This window comes from Halichoeres trimaculatus, unplaced genomic scaffold (assembly GCF_033239565.1).
Source record: "Halichoeres trimaculatus isolate MK-OKI-2021-1 unplaced genomic scaffold, fHalTri1.1 fHalTri1_scaffold_21, whole genome shotgun sequence".
NCBI lineage: Eukaryota > Metazoa > Chordata > Actinopteri > Labriformes > Labridae > Halichoeres > Halichoeres trimaculatus.
Window position 1 is genome coordinate 8,168,954 of NW_027437199.1, and position 16,795 is coordinate 8,185,748.

Sequence of the window (16,795 nt, forward strand, 5' to 3'; positions counted from 1 at the left end):
CTTTAAAAGCCACCAGTCTCAGTTTTTTTTACTTGTGGTTGTTTTCATGAATAATATCTTAACATTCCAAATAGTATCAATTAACAAAACCAATAAGGAAAGGGATTGTGAAGGCGATATTCTTTGTTCTGGGAGAAAAAAAGTAACTGCTTGGTAACTTTGAAGAGAAGTGGTGTAAGAAAGTGCTCCTTTTATATAAACAGGAAGTCTTTTAATCAAAAGCTATTCTCAGTTATGTTGTGTCACTGGACGCTTTCAACAGCTCTTCATGCCATGAAAGATATTTTTTTGGAAAATAGATCTGGGGTTTGCAAATTTATCAATACAATAATAATCATTTTTGGACAACAGGAAAAGATGTTGAAATTACTTTTTGTACACCTGCAACGTTCTTTGAGATGATTAGCCTTCTAGGTTGGGGAGGTGGGCCAGTAGTTTTGTCAGTTTGTTTCTTTTCTCTAGGAGGAGGTATCAGGCTTTCCAATAGGTATAAAGTAACAATGCTGGATGTTCACACTGAATATGCACATCTGTCTGAAAACTGCTCAAAAGAATTCTGTTCTAAAGATACAACAGGATCTTCATGAGATCTACGCAAGACCTGCTGAAATGACGAGGTAATTGCATAATGATGGCCTCAAACACTAAGCTCTGCTCCTGACAGGCCTTAAGGGGGCTGGCCATTCAGAGGGAAGGGGGTTTGTGGAGCAGCGAGTCTTAAAGGTATAGCTGTCCAAAAAATTTGCAATTTCGTTGAACTTGTTGCAATGAAAAATAAAGTTCTATTCTAATAGTGTTTAAGGAAGAGGCTGGAATAAGGGTTTCCAAAACAAAAGTGTGAGAAATGACAACTATTTTTTTTTTACAGTCATGTAAAGCTACAGCGGTGGTGCCAAAGGTAGAGTTCAGAGCCTAAAACAGCTCTCTTGAAGTAAAATCCTGCTTGCAAAAGAAAAAACATGCACTTATTTTTGAAAGCATCTTTTGAATTGCTGCTTATTTCATACTTTCCATAAATTGATCCTCTTAGCATTTATTCTTTTCCCTGTGCAGAAATAAGAAGTCATCTTCACGTTGAAAAATAAATAATGCTAGTTTTTATATTCACTTTGAAAATTTGCTGGATCAAGTACAGAAATTAAGTCAAGGGACACCTTGGTCAGACAGTGGTTTCAGACAGGGCAGATATATATTGATTCTTATGGTGCTGCCAAAAATGTCTCCTTTCAAACTTAGATTCTGGAGTATTGGTGAGTAAAGTAATACCACCACACCAGGTCATATGACACCACATGAAACAAACTGAAAAGAAACCTATTGAATGAAAATTGCCGGTTATGCTTTAGGCAGATTCAAAGTCTGTGAGGTGAACACAACTTCATTTCAACTCTCATCTCCCAGCTTGAATGAGCGTGACAACTTCATGTGCAGGGATTAGAATTTGTCAAGGAGAAGCGGAGGAATGAGAGGGACGACAGTAAGTATATACATGTCCATCATGCTCCTGGCATGGAAACGCTGACCTCTGCAAACCGCTCTTTCCACGAGAGGAGGACACATGTTCCATTGATTAAAGCCGGGGAGCATGAGAGAGAAGCGTGTCACTGTTTATACCAAAGCATCATGCCAAGTCACAGCAAACGCTCCGACATACCGTAAAAAAGGTGAGAAGTAGACGATCGCCTTTCAGGGCTTAACAAGATCCCTGTTCCTGCTCTGTGATGGGCACATAAATCAGCTGTCAGTCAGGCATGGCTCTGGCATGCATTCACATTACGGATACACCTGTACTTTCCATACACACAGACACACACAGACACACACACACCTCAGTGCAGCTCCATCCATCCTGAGGTGACGGTTTATTTGGAATCCAGGGTTTCAGCCACTGCAGCACCTCTGACTTTCTCTTATGCTGCTTTTTTTTTTTTTGCTCACATGTGTCCCGCATCTGGCTCCTGATTTAGCTTTCAGTACAACATCCACATCATGAAACGTCTCAGTGTTACTTTTCATCCAGTCGCCCACGCTCCCTCCTCTCCTGTGCCCTCTCTGTTTCATTTCCGCTCCCTCAGAAACACCTCTTTTTATTAGCGTCAGTTCCATTTGTCTTGATCAGCATGTTGCCGGCGCCGTGTGACGGCAGACGCTGAAGCACCGTGTGTCAGAGGAAGCAGACAAACTGATGGCAGTGTCAAATCTAACATACTGATGCTGCTCGGGCTGTGCCAATGCAGCACCAGGATGGCCTCTGTGCTCTCTGCAGACACATGGAGACACACATTTTTGTTCATGCACAAAGACATGATAGAGAAACCCAAAAAATAAACATTTAGGAGGAGCAGCATTAATGAAGTCCAACATGTCAATGGCACTTCCATTCAAAACTGTACGATTAAGATAGAATAAGAGCTAAACTTTGAACTTTTTTACTTAATCTCAAAAGTGTTGTTTGCACTTTATTTGCCTTTGAAAAATTCACACAATATCTTGGCCAAAGACTTTTTGATGGAACCAGGATCGAAAACCATTATGTCTGCCATTCTGTGTGGTGCAACAACTACTTACTCTGTTAACTTACTTCCAGGGTCATGGTGGCAACTGGTTGCGAAAGTTGACCCAAACTTTACGTCACTTTTCGCAACAAGTCTTCTAGCTTTTTTTTAAGAGATACAGCAGTATCCATTGGCCACAAGGGGTATAAACTTAGTTAACACGTTTTGGATTAATTGGACCACCCAAGAAAACTCTAAAAGGACTCACCTAGGACAGATTTCAATTATATTCTCAAAACACCTAGCTGACTTCTTTCCATTAGAAGAAGCAGACAAGTCAGCCCTGTAAACACCTTGATTAGAAACTATGATTCTTTGCTATGCTAACATCTGTCAGACATTAAAGAGGGGTTATTGTGCTTTGACTCTATACTGTCCCCGCCAAACATGATTTACAGCAAAAAAAAAAAGAAAAGAAAAAAAACTTTTTCTCACACTGGTATTTAAAAACAACCTTGTTGAAAAGTCCGCCTTTTGGTTTGAGCTGCTGTCTCTTTAAGGCTCCACACCCCCTTCCCTCTGATTGGCCAGCCCTCTGAAAGCCAGAAAGGGTCACAGCAGCTCAATGCGTGTGTTAACATGCCAGCTAGGAGACCCTTATGTGATGATGTCATCATTACAGCCAGTCTTGCGAAGATCTTCCGGAGATCTTGTTCTACTTTCAATACAGATTTAGCCGTTTACAAACAGGTTTAGTGATTTCTACAACATATGATTATGTAGCAGTTTGGAAATTTGCACACTTTTAGAATGGACATCCAGCATTATTACTTTAAGTTCATGTTTACGATGTGGGATCTTATGATCTGTTTTACCCTCACTCAGAAACATGACCTCCAGATACTTGAACTGTAACACCTTTGTAGCACTGAGAACCACAGCCTCAGATTTAGTTTGTTTGGATGATTTGGATTTGGTCACTCACAGTGAGAGAATGATGAGGTTTTTAAAAATTGTGTCACTGGCTTTTTCTGTGGTCATTCCAAGCGCACGTTTGAGGTGAAACTACGGTACAAGTGGTGGGGCCTTATGTTCAATATTCTTTTTGCGGCGTGAGATGTGTTGTGGTCTGCTCACACTGCTTCATATTGGGTAAGTTTGGACAACTCAGGCCTATTTTATGTAATTTTTTTCTGTTGATCGTCAGTGTTTGACATAGCATTCTCGCCTGGCTTGAAAATGTCTACAAGTGGGCAGGTTACATGGTGGTGCAGCTGGAGGTGAAGCAGGGTTGAGTCACAGAGGAGAAATTGTATTATTTAGTTGAAGGTGATTGAGTGGGAGAAAAAAGTAGTAAGTGAAAGAGGAGGGACAAGGAAGCACCTTCCTCCAAGCCCATGGGCCAGAACCTGCTGAGATGAAATGTTTAAGTGTTCGCTTGAGAAAAACGGGACAGATTTCTGTCTGATGTACCTCTGTCTGAGGAAATACAAATGAAAACCAACAGCGTAGAAAGTTGGTGTGTGAGGGAGAAGTGAAAGGATGCAGTCCATTGGAAACCAAGTGATTGTACTCTTAGAAGTGGAAGTCTGAAATGTTTGGATTGTAATAGTAGTACTTAACAGGGCATGACATTTCCTAATACATACTTACTATCAGTTAAAATCAGGGTTGACCTGTAGCTCTAATGCTAAGTTTTATTTTATTGCAGTAACCAAAACAACAGATGCTGATCATTTTGAGGTGTACATCCAATGGGCATGTGATCTGAGGTGAAACCATAACACACTATTTCAGCCAGGGGTCACCTCCTGCAGCATGGTCTCCTAGGATAAATTGCTCAAGACAAGAGCACCGTTTTCATTTGGGCTAATTAAAATCTTGATCCAACAAAAAGACTTCATGAATTTGTAAGGCTGGGCTCAGTCTGCAGGAGACATGGAGACATCCATTTAAAATCAGGCTGCTACACCAACTCAAGGAAAGTTCATAGATTTTAAATCAGGACACTGTCATGGAATCAAAACTGTGATGAAACAAACTACTGTTGAAAAAAAGTCATTTGGTTCTTGTCCTCGAAGACTAAGGGGCTGTTTACATGTCACAGTTTTAGGATGAAACACAAAAGTTTTGTTGCTTTTCAGTCTCTCATTCACACAGAAACTGCATTTTAGACGGCCTAAAACGCAACTTTTGAAAACAGCCTCCCAAGTGGACTTTTTCTGAAATGCTGCTGCCACCGTTGCCATGTACACAGCAAGCCGGAGTCTTCAGTGGAAACGCTAACGTCATGCTCCACTTTGTGCATCTGCATAGATAACAGTATTGTTGTTATGATCGTTGTGGACTACCATGTTGAGCTTGTGCTGCTCAGTTCGCTAAATCTGCTGACTTTCTTTCAACAAAATGTGCATCTGTTGCATCACTTTTGCACTTAGCAGTAGCCAATACATCAAATGATTGACCCAACTCTACTTTGGTGGAGATCTACCAAAAGCCGCCAACTGCAGGCCCGGCATGCATTTACAGTTTCTCAGCATTTCCATGTAAACACAGATTTTTTTCTCTGTTTTTGTGTTTTGGGTTGAAATGTTGTTGTGTAAATGGGGCCGAAGCTAGGGTTTTCTTGATACCTCACGAGACAGTTTAAAACTGGCTGATTTGAATTGCTGACTCAGTAGAAAACTAGCATGTGACTTCAAAAAGCTTCAAAGTGTTTTACTCATGGTGGGTTCCGATTGGCTTCCTTAGCTTGTCCTGATGTTGGTCTTTGTGAAAAAAATAACATTAGCAGGTCTAAAACAAGCAGAAACTTCAGGCCATGAGGAATGAAGTCAGTGCTGAAGTGCTTTAGACCACAAATGTCTACTTGAGGCTGGTTCTAGATGTAGCCCCACCACTTTACCTTACACCACTTTGACAGAAGCTAAGTTGGGTAGAACATTACAAATAAGGCACCCTGCAACGATAGGCCTCAAAATGCTGCCTTAGAAACACATGGGTGATGTCACCGAGACTAAGTCCGTGTAACACACAGCCTTTGGTCTAGACCTACTGTTTTTGTAAATCTCCTTGAGATAAAATAAGAATGATTAAAAAGTTAAATGCTTCACAAACAGTAATAATAATTAAAAAAAATCATTAAACAAATCAGATTGTCAACTAAGCATGGTAAGCTGTATTGGATCCTGAATTGCGGGCACTGTTACACCGATATGATGATGTCCACATTTCATAATCCAATATCCCAATAACACCCTGCAATTGGATGTTGTTGTCTTGTTTAGAAAGTGTTGATTGAATCATGCAGATTCTAAATCTCATACGTCAACAATGTTAAATGAGATTGGAAAATCTCAATGGGTGTGCAACTTGCCAAACAACAAGTCGGTAAACTCCTACAGTCGACATAATCCCATTCATTATCAGTTCCTGTGGCCTGAGCCCAGCCTTACTTAAGAAGACGGGTTATCTTTGATGGTTTTACCTGAATCAAACCAAGCTGTCTTTAATTGCCTCTTAAAGGGACGGTACCTGTTAAAGGGGTTTTGCTTTGCGAGTTAGGTGCTCTGTCTTTTTAACAGGGGTGATGAGAAAACAAGGGAGGGGGACATTAAAAATATAGAGTTGAAGGTACCACTGGGAAAGTGACTGTTAGTATTCAAGAAAACCTCCTGAAATTTTGGTAGGAAGGGGTTAGGGAGGAAGGGTTCAAAGGAAAACAGCAAACTCCTTTTCTTCATCACGTTAGATATTGTTGCAACAAAACTGTGACTGTGGGGGGTAGACACAGTGGGCATCAAAGAGGAATAAACAAAATAAAAAAAAGAGAGGACGAGTAGGAGAAACGGAGAGAAGTAGAATCGGGGTACAAGCACAAGCGCCATGGCAACACATAGAAAGAGGAAGAAAAGAGTTACCCATAAGTAGCCGCCGTTTCACCCGCTTGTCCACATCAGCTACTGACGTGGCATTGAACTCAGAGCTCTCAATTGCAGCCTCATCTTTCTCTAAAACACAAGTGACAAGGGGACAAACAGTGAGCAGCAGGTTAATGAGAAGCCCAAATGACCAGACCTTCAGCCCCTCTTGGCGTTTGAGCAAAAACACCAAAGCCAAGAAGCAAGAAGCGATGAAGAAGCGCCAAAATCCCTGTTAGAGTGTTAATCCCCAAACAAATGACAAATCCCCCAGAGCAAACAAAAGAACAAAACAAAGTAAATGAAAATGATCAGTGTGTAGCTTACAAAATGAAGCGGTAGGTAGGTAGGTAGGTAGGTAAGGAAGGTAGGTAGGGAAGGGGTAAAGGTTTAGGGCTCACATGAAATAAAGGTAGAGGTGCAGGGTTTTGGGGGATTGGGTCAACGTAAAGGGAACTTTTATCTCTGATGCAGACGTTGCTGTTGTTGCCGATGGAGTTTCTGTCTTCCATATCAAACAGCCACGCTTGTCAGCAATGATTCCCTCGTGTAAGGATGGAGGAGGAAGACGAGACAGAGAGCAGAAGGAAAGGATGTCCAAAACCTCCAAGACAAGCTGCCTTGAATGTGGGCACAGAGACAGAGGTAAAGAAAAGGAGGAAGGGGTGACAATGACAAGAACATGAAGAAGAAGAAGGAGAGGGGTGCTATAGGGGAGAACAAGAGGTTGGACAGGAGAGAAAGGCACTTGAGGAACTGAGCAATGACGAGGTGATCAAGAGGGTATGATGGACAGAGGAGGGAAAGAAAGAGCAAGTGAGAGAAAAGGCTGAATCAGTCCCATCATGGCCCATAATGGGAGAGGTAAATGAGGGAAGAGGGGTGGGAAATGAGGTTTTAAAGGTAGGGGGTGCATGCAGAGGAATAAAAAAAAAAAGCAGGAGGAGGCAGTCTGGGGCAGCGCTGGTTGCCTGTTTGTCTATGGAACACATTTCAACTGGCTTTAACAGTCAACGCTGGAAAAAACATGTTCCCAAAGCTGGGCAGTGGAGTCAGGGGAGGGCTGAGGGAGGAAGGTGGCTGTGGCTGTTAAGATGGCATGCATGTGGTGCTGGGGACGGCGGGTTTGATGATGGGGCTTGGAGAGGGAGTTGGCCTTTCATTGGGCCTGAGTCATTAGGGCCTGAATGAGCATCTCTTTGTGAATGGATGCCTTTAGCCGCAATAGGAGCGAGCTTTGATGTCCAAACACAGACCTAAGGGAGGTGGGGGGAGCTGGATATTGGGGTAATTAATGTCCCTTCCATTTCCCAGCCCACTACCGTTTTTCTCTCTCTCATCTGAGGCGCTTGATCGTCAAAATGAAGTACTCTCTGAGGTGCACTCAGGGATGAATGGAGGCTTTCTGGTGCTCAGCTAACGGGTGAAATGTGGCTGTGTGAATGTGTAATTGTTGAATCAAATACTTGTGCATACCAGTGTTCGTGCTTTTGAGCGACTACTTGCTGGAGTGTGTGAAAAAATCTGTCAGAGAGGGAGATAAAAATGTGAGTGTAAGACAGGTTGAGAAGGGGTGGCAGGAGTAGAGGACCGCGGGCCCACTGGCTCCTTAAGAGTCTGCGAGACTAAGTGGTGGTGGGAGGCCCCCAGAGAGGGGAGCGTTTTAGAGAGCCGGACCTACACGGGACGAGGAGGGAGGAAGGAAGGGGGGGAGTAAAACCACTTAACTACAACTACAGCTAGAAGGGAAATGTTAAAAACCAATGCATTGGTGAACAGGGTCACTTAAAACAACAACAACAATAAAAATGTACTTCAATTTGAAAAGGAGAATAAAAGAAATTATAAGAAACAGAAATAAAAAGGGAAACCATGAAATGCAATGCATGTTTTCCCATGCAGCTGAACAAGCAGACAAACAGACAGATGGACGGAAGGTTTAGCAAACAAGGCAGTGGGAGATATCTATGAGTGGACACATGCAAGTTATGAGAGGAGAGGAGTGAGTGGTGCAAGTCCCTGCCTCTTTATTGAAGTGTATGGAGCAAGAAAAGGGGGCTGATGGATGGGGATGAGGCATGGAGGTCACTTTGTTGGTGGTTTGTGGGTTTTGGTAGTCGGTGAGTTGGTTGCTTTTTGTTCTCATGAGGATGAGGAGCAGGTGAGAGAGCTGGAGGAACAGGTTAGGTTTGCTTTCTTGGGAGCTAAACCTAAGATCAGGCTGCAATTGAGATGTCTGAGTCTAGCACCGTTCGACCCCCACCCAGAGTCACTCTTCCCTCTTGTGAACTGAGGCTCTCAAATCCACCTGATTTGGCTATAACATGGATGCTGAGACAAGACAGGCAATCAGTTACTATCACCAGAAAGCAGGAGGAAGAGAAGGAGGGAGGAGGAGCAGAGGGACGGCACTACAGAGAGAGGGTACAAGGGAAGGTTGGGAAGGGGGTTACAGGTAGGCCCACAGAGCAGTTGGGACACTCAGACCACAGACATAGAAGTCCTTCTCTCGTCAAAGTGTGAAGAGAGACAGAGACAAAGAGAGAAAAGAAACAGGACATTGGGAAAGTATGGAGAAGAGGGTTCCTGCACGATCTCATCGTTTTCTTCTTCGAAGCTTTTTCTTGACGGAGTTCCTTCAGGGCAGCTGGAAAGGAAATGCGGTTATCAGCAGTCAAAATATGGCGCTGCTAAGAAGCAGCACGGTTCTGTTCAATCATTGAAAATGAAAAACACTGAGAAATATACAAAAGAAGAGAAAGGTGTTTCCAGTGTTTAAACACAGCAGGGAGGACAACATATCAGATCAGGACTCCATCAACCCACAGCCAAACAACCTGATGTGCTCTCTAGCTGTGCAGGTACTTCAGACCAATATGTATACAAGCTGATCGATCTCATATCTTACTCAAGTTTTAATTCCAACCACATGTAAAACCAGCCTGAATATTAAGTGTTAGAAACATTCCTGGTAGTTGTCTTTAACCACATGGAAAAGTTTACTTTTTATTTGATTCATTAGGGTTTACACTGCCTATTACAAATTAACCAGAACTTGTAAACAAAGTCACATGGACTCCCAGGTAGCTCATTAAATGGACAGTTTGGTAAAATGTCATCCAGCCAAGTTAGGAAATCTGGCAAGAGTGGACCCTAAAGTAATCGTGATCCAAACTCGTCAGTTTTTAGCCCATTGATACAGATGTTTTTAGATCTTTTCTCTCCACTAACCCACCCTTCTTGTTTGTTCGGGTTTTTGTTTTGGACCTCCTAAAATCTCATGTTTTGAATTGATTCAATTGATTTGGTCTGGATGAGATTTAGGGTCCAACAATAGAGACTGGCTCAGTCAGGCAACTAGTTCATTCTTCTTGAAACTATTTTAGATGAAAATTTCACATCAGATGGTCATATAAATTTGTCTTTCAATGAGACAAAGTAAGGGGAACATGCTTTCTTTCTTTTTTTTGGCTAATCTCTTTAGAATTAATTTGAGTACAATGATTATCTTTCTAGGCAGTTGTTGCTGATAATGTATTACTCTTTGTCAGCAATCAACCCAAAGGTCAATATAAAGGTACTTCTTGCTGTTTTAGTCGGTTGGGGCCTAAATAGTGTGGTTCAGTTGCTTCTTAACACTTTGATTCAGTTTTAGCTTGTGAACTGGTTAAAGTGGGAACAACTTTGGGAAGTACGGACAAAAGACAGTAGCACAGCTTGGAAAGCGATGTCAGGAAAATAACTGTCCTCATTCCTCATCAAAATCAGGCAACTGGACTGTACGTGCTGGCCTGATGGAGTGCGGTATCAGCCCTGAGCAATCTAGCCATTTCGTTGGACCCTTGCATTTTGAGTTTAATGCTGAACACATCTGTTTATTCCCATGTGCCTATTAATTATTCTAACACAAAGTGCAAGAACAAAAACAATCTATCACCAAAGATCACACTACAGCCAAAGAGTCCACAAACCACAATCCAACAATTAACCTTAAACTTCAATCTTGAACTTCAGCTCCTACATCTACAATACCCATAACATTCATTAGATTTAGAGCACACAGATGATTTATATCTCAGAGTACAGGTACTTGACACACAGATTCTCAAAGTAATGAGACTGGAAACATCACTGGTAGCACACAGTCTACAAGAGCAAAGACAAACTGGTGGAAAAAAAGCTTTGGGATTAAAACAAACTTCCTTTTTACTAAATCAGCATAAAGAAGGTTAAGAGAACAGAGTTATGGATAACTCCACTTACCTTGAATGTCTCATTCATTCTTTGCTGTTTAGAACAAAAAGCAATGTGAAAATGGATAGCTTTTTATGTGAGACCCAGAATTTGGCTTGCACAAGGCAGGCGACTCCTGGCTGCTGATGAATTACTGACTACTCAACAGATTGGGTCTATCTATGTAGCTCACTGGTGAATGATGATTGGTGTATCCAATGTGTATCTTGTTTTCTTGAAATGGGATATATTAAAAATAGTTGGCAACCAATTGGTGGAAGGACACATTAGACTTATATTATTTCAAATTTCAAGGTAGCCAAAATCCAGCTAACAAATCCAAACCAGCTTTGAATAGAATTTCAAATGGGAAGCACATGGGATGTTGTCTGAAGTTCATCTGGGAAACCCAGCTTCAGCACAGAGAATGACATTCTGAGTTTCTGAGGAGACCCCTGGTGGATGAGCCCAGGTGGCTTGTCAAAGGGCAATCAAGCATATACTTGGTTGCTAGGGACATATCCCATAGTCAACCTGTTCTCCCTTTTAACTCTACTTTGGGTACCAAAGTATAGAACCCAATTCCTTGATGAATGTAAAGCGTAGAGTACTTGGTGCAACATTCAGGGTTTAAGTATGACTTGGACATATATTGGTCTTTCACTGAAGAGACACGGATGTCATATCTACACAAAACCTAATACCCATTTCAGCTTCATTATGTTTCCCAACATTGGAATTTACTAAGCATATCTTAGTTACTTTGAAAAGACACTGACGGATGCTAAATGATATCTTTAAATTCCAGTGAGCAGCACTACTTCAGTTCAGTTTTAGCAAAAAATCATCCTAGCTGAGCGTAGGAACAGTATGACTGGCTTTTGTCTTCCACTGTATCTACCAAACAGCTGAAAGAACTTCATGTTGTGTGAAACAAAAAGCCATCTTTGATTGTCACTCACCGATGCAGGTCTTGCTGTCTGAGTGCAGGGCGTACTTCTGGTGGCAGCCACACACCGGCCCTGTGTCTGTGTCATCACATGTGTGCTGGCAGCCTCCGTTTCCATAGTTACATGTCACTGAGGAAAAACACACACAGTCAGGTCTTACTCATGGATTTTTCACAATAATTAACACATGACCCATGAAATCAAAGTCAACATCCTTGAGTTCAAAGCTGCAGAAAAGGGTGATCCAGCATGATGTAGTGGTGTGACAAAGTGCAAAAGCTTGATTGGGCACTTTGGCCTGGTGCTTTAGGTCTCTTTGGTAAGGGGTACCCAAACTTTCCAGCCTTCACCAGAGAAAAAACTTGTGACCACCCACTGTCTCTTGAGGTGGTTTAACATTGCTTACAACCATGTGCGATCAACAACAGGCTAATCCAAAAACTACTTTAGTGACTCATTAAATTTGTAAAAAGTAGACACAATATCTGTTTGAGTAGACTTTTACAATAATGTGCAACTTTTAATTTCTAAGGGTTTCATTTTTTTTCTGAAGGCATCATGCAATTCTTTCACCAGTATCTTGCAATCCCCTTAGGAATTCCCAACCCCACTTTGGAAACCACTGTTTCCCACCAAGTGGTCCTGTATGGATCAGCACAGTTTGGTTTCCACAGCCAACTGTGCCCCCCTGTGGTAGGCAGTGTGTAAGCCAGATGCCAATAGCTGCATCAGCTACGTAATAGTGTGATACCATAGCAGTGCCACACAGCATACCTCGCAAATAAATCCAATGGAGAGAAAAAACGCAACACAGTAAACAAAGAGCAATGATAGAAGACATCCAGCTATTTGTCTTCTTTATGATTAGCATGTGGCTCTTTGTTAAAAAGTGCTACCAACCTTTGTTTCAGTGTTGGAACTCCACCCTCTGGGATCGGTTCAGTGTGTCTGGCAACCCAACAGAAGGGGAACCAAAAAGTGGGACTGTATGGGCCGGTAGTTTGGTAGTTTCGGTAGTTAATGGAAACACCATAAAATGCATGCTGCACCAAGATGAACCAAACTGACCCGCTTGGTGGCTTTAGGTCAGAAATGTGAGTCTAACAGGTCTTTTAAATCCAATCACTTATGATGTCATCAGTCCATGCTGTCCAGTTTTCTAGCCATGAAAAAGTTTTCGATATTTCACTTGTACAGTTGAGGTTCAGCCGGCCAACATCAGATCTGAGAGGGCATTACTAAAGCTTAGGCCTGAATTGGCAATTTGCCAAGGCCTTTCAAGTCCTGGATGCACAACTGTCTCATGATGTGATGTCATATAGCAAAGATTTGCTATAAAATAAAGTGACAAGTCATTTGGGTAAAGATTGCCCGATGACAGAGTTCTGCAGGATCTTAAGACCTCCAACGTTTGAGAGCCCCCTTTTAGCCCTACATGTGGTTAGGTTTAGGCAAAATGACTGCATCATTAAGATTGGGCAATATATCATGGATTGTGTAAAATAATGACATGGGACTTAGCTTTTGTTTGTTTTCCATTGAGTTACGTGACTAACATTTACTCAGGGCATTGAATACTGCAGCTTGGCGTTAAAGTTGAGTAACTTGACTGATTCGTTGATCACACGATTAAAAGCACCTATCTACACACAAATGAAAACGTGTTCTTAAAACAGGTCTCTGACTTCCTGGTAAACTTCCTGGCGTATAAAAATCGGTGTGAGAAAGAAGTTATTGTAAGCTGAAAATTTCACTTTGGGACATTTCAGAGGAAATCAAGAAGCTCGGCCATTATCCGCAAGGTCAAACTCTACTTCCTTGGAAACCTTGAAAAAGCGAACTGAGTCATATTTTTTGACATCCCTCAAAAAATTTAGATCAGAGTTTGCCATAGTAAACATGAAGTTTCCATCCAAAACTTGTGCTTTCTCATAATTTGTTTAATCATCACATTTCTTGAGGTGAAAAGAGAAAGCATGTCTGAACATTTTCAGGGAGATTTTTCTAAGTGGTGTGGTTTCCTCAGCTTTGACCACTTTTGGATGTTTTCAGGGCAGGAGAGGAGAGTGGAAGAAACAACTTAAAAAAGGATGAAGCCGGGAGAGAAGGAGGGAAAGGATGTGGGAAAAAGAACTAGGGGTGAAACTGGAGGAGAGGTATGTATGTTTGTGTTTTGAGGAGTGTAATAGAAATAACTACCTCTTCTTTCATCGCCCGTTTACTGCCGTCCTGTGCCGCCTTGCTCAACAGGCCGGCACAGCACTGCATCCCTCGCCGCTTATAAAATATAAGCACGGTGGGGGACGCGTTAAAGCCTTTCACAATCTTTACACTCTCGCCGTCTGAGAGAAGAACAAGATGTGTTGCCAAACAAAGTGTAACTAAAAGCTTATTTTTCCCCTCTCAAAAACAGCAGCCTTAAATTCCATGGCTGGAGGCACTCTGCGTGAAGACTGAGAACCAAGGATGGAGCGAGGAGTGGAGGGGGGGGGGTTACAGACATGAATTCTCTCTACTGAATCCTTCAGCACCTTCAGCTTGGCCTGAAACGCTTAAATGATTTTGGTATTAAATGTCCACCCTCATATTTTACCGCTGAAGGCCGACTGGAACTTGTCCATCATTGCTATTACAGATGTTTATTACAGGAAGAATTTAAAGCCTTCATCACACCGGCACGTAACCTCAATAAACTCAGCTCTATGAAACTGAGTGTTAATACCTTGCTGCCATGTGGGCTGTAAAATAAAGTGACAAGTCAATTGAGTAAAGATTAACAGATGACAGAGTTCTGCAGGATCCCAAAACATCCAACGTCTGAGATTGTTTTCCTTTATGAGGTAGGATCAGTAGCTTTAAACATCAGCTCAGTTTATAGACACACTGAGGTCAGAACGACTGAAAGAACCGAAAAGATGAGGACATTTAGTTGCACATCATGCAGCCAGAAGCCATGAAATGACCGTTCGACAAGGTACTGGAAACATTTCTCAGAGAGTTTGGTCCATATTGACATGATAGCATCACACAGTTGCTGCAGATTTGTCGGCTGAACATCCATGATGAGAATCTCCCGTTCCACCACATCCCAAAGGTGCTCTATTGGATTGAGATCTGGGGACTGTGGAGGACATTTGAGTACAGGGAACTCATTGTCATGCTGAAGAAAGCAGTCTGAGATGATTCCAGTTTTATGACATGGAGCGTTATCCTGCTGGAAGTAGCCATCAGAAGATGGGTACACTGTGCTCATAAAGGGATGAGCATGGTCAGCAACAATACTCAGGTAGGCTGTGGACTTTAAACCATGCTCAGTTGGTACTAAGGGACCCAAAGTGAGCCAAGAAAATATCCCCCACACTATTACACCACCAGCAGCCTGAACCATTGATACAAGGCAGGATGGATCCATGCTTTCATGTTGTCGACGCCAAATTCTGACCCTACCATCCGAATGTGGAGCAGAAATCCAGACTCATCAGACCAGACAACGTTTTTCCAATCTTCTATTGTCCGAATTTAGTGTTGCTGTGTGAATTGTAGCCTCAGATTCCTGTTCTTAGCTGACAGGAGGGTCACCAGGTGTGGTCTTCTGCTGCTGTAGCTCATCTGCCTCAAGGTTGGACGTGTTGTGTGTTCAGAGATGCTCTTCTGCAGACCTCGGTTGTAACCAGTGGTTATTTGAGTTACTGTTGCCTTTCTATCAGCTCCAACCAGTCTGTCCATTCTCCTCTGACCTCTGGCATCAACAAGGCATTTTGGCCCACAGAACTGCTGCTCACTGGATATTTTCTCTTTTTGGGACCATTCTCTGTAAACCCTTGAAATGGTTGTGGGTGAAAATCCCAGTATATCAGCAGTTTCTGAAATACTCAGACCAGCCTGTCTATCTAATCACCTTTCTTATCCATTCTGATGCTTGGTTTGAACTGCAGAAGATCGTCTTGACCATGTCTACATGCATAAATGCATTGAGTTGCTGCCATGTGATTGGCTGATTATAAATTTGCTTTAACAAGCAGTTGGATAGATGTGCCTAATTAAGTGGCCGGTGAGTGGGCGTCCAATAGAAGTGCTCGCTCTGATTTTTATGTCTGACAATACCACAGAGAAAAATCCCTGCAGAGATGAACCTTTTTATTTAAGCTGTTTTATACTGAAACAGCAGCAACATCACTCCTTACAGTTGTATGAAAAGACCCGTATGTTTATCTGATCCAGTAGGTGCTGTGGGCAGTGGCGTGCGGTTGTTTTAGCTATGAGCTAACCATTCAAAACAGACTGGTTGAGGCAGTAGAAGACCTGCAGCTGTGGTGTCAAATCATTGTTTTTGTCAATGTGGTCTGGCTGGTTTAAGAGAGAGAAATGAGAATGGCTGCCTTTTATGTTGGAGCCACTGCAGCAACCTTACAGCACAAACTTAAACCACAAACATGTCCCACAAGGCCAGACAATTAGCGTGACTTATGTCAGATCCTACAATCAGGCAGCAGAAGGCATGTGTTGATGTTGAGGAGCTCTGAGATCAGATGTGATACCTACGTGTACAGTCTTTCTGGTTCTTGGCCAGCTCAAACCCGGGACGGCACTCGCACGACACTCCACCTTTGCCGGGAGCCTCTCTGCAGATGTGGGCACAGCCGTGGTCCTTGTTCATGCAGTTCATCCCATCTGTGTAAGAGAGAGACACAGAGAAGGAGTCTGGTTAGAAAGAGAAAGCGCTTCTGTGCATGGGATGTGCCACTTAACCCCAACCACATAAAGACAATTCTGACTAGTTTTTAACATCACAATCCCTAGGTTCACACAATGCATAACTCATTCTTGACCACACTTTTGGTTCACAACTGTGAGCTGTAATATCTTGATGATGACGCTTCCAGGTCTGTGCTTCTCATTGGTTACTGCAGGTATTCTGTCAGAGGCTGCCCAACCAGACGTTTTAAACATATCTAATATTTATTATAATAACAGATTGAAGAGGCTCAGATGAGGTTTGGTGTAGTGCTAGAGGGTAGACCATCATGTTTTCTATCAGTTTCTGTCTATCTGTTTGGATGCAGGCCACTGACTTACACCACATTGCTATCAGTGAACTCAAGGTACCTAAATGATATCTTCACACAATCAGGGAATCTTGAGAAACATTTTTACCAGGTGTATTAATTTTTTAAAGTTTGACCACAGCCCATCTGGA

The 16,795-nt window shown here is 42.4% G+C and overlaps 1 protein-coding gene across 2 annotated transcripts in view; it reads right to left on the reverse strand.

The window, feature by feature from the left end:
• The window catches only part of scube1 (signal peptide, CUB domain, EGF-like 1), a 118,837-nt gene that overhangs the window by 44,972 nt on the left and 57,070 nt on the right, over positions 1-16,795 (reverse strand). Inside the window, exons 5-7 of one of the 2 annotated variants that reach the window (XM_074698193.1) lie at positions 16,141-16,269; positions 11,611-11,727; positions 6,416-6,505 (exon numbers count right to left, since the gene is read on the reverse strand). In XM_074698193.1, the coding sequence (XP_074554294.1) occupies positions 6,416-6,505; positions 11,611-11,727; positions 16,141-16,269 (336 nt within the window). The remainder of the gene's footprint in view (positions 1-6,415; positions 6,506-11,610; positions 11,728-16,140; positions 16,270-16,795) is intronic. The other variant, XM_074698194.1, reaches the window with a different exon arrangement.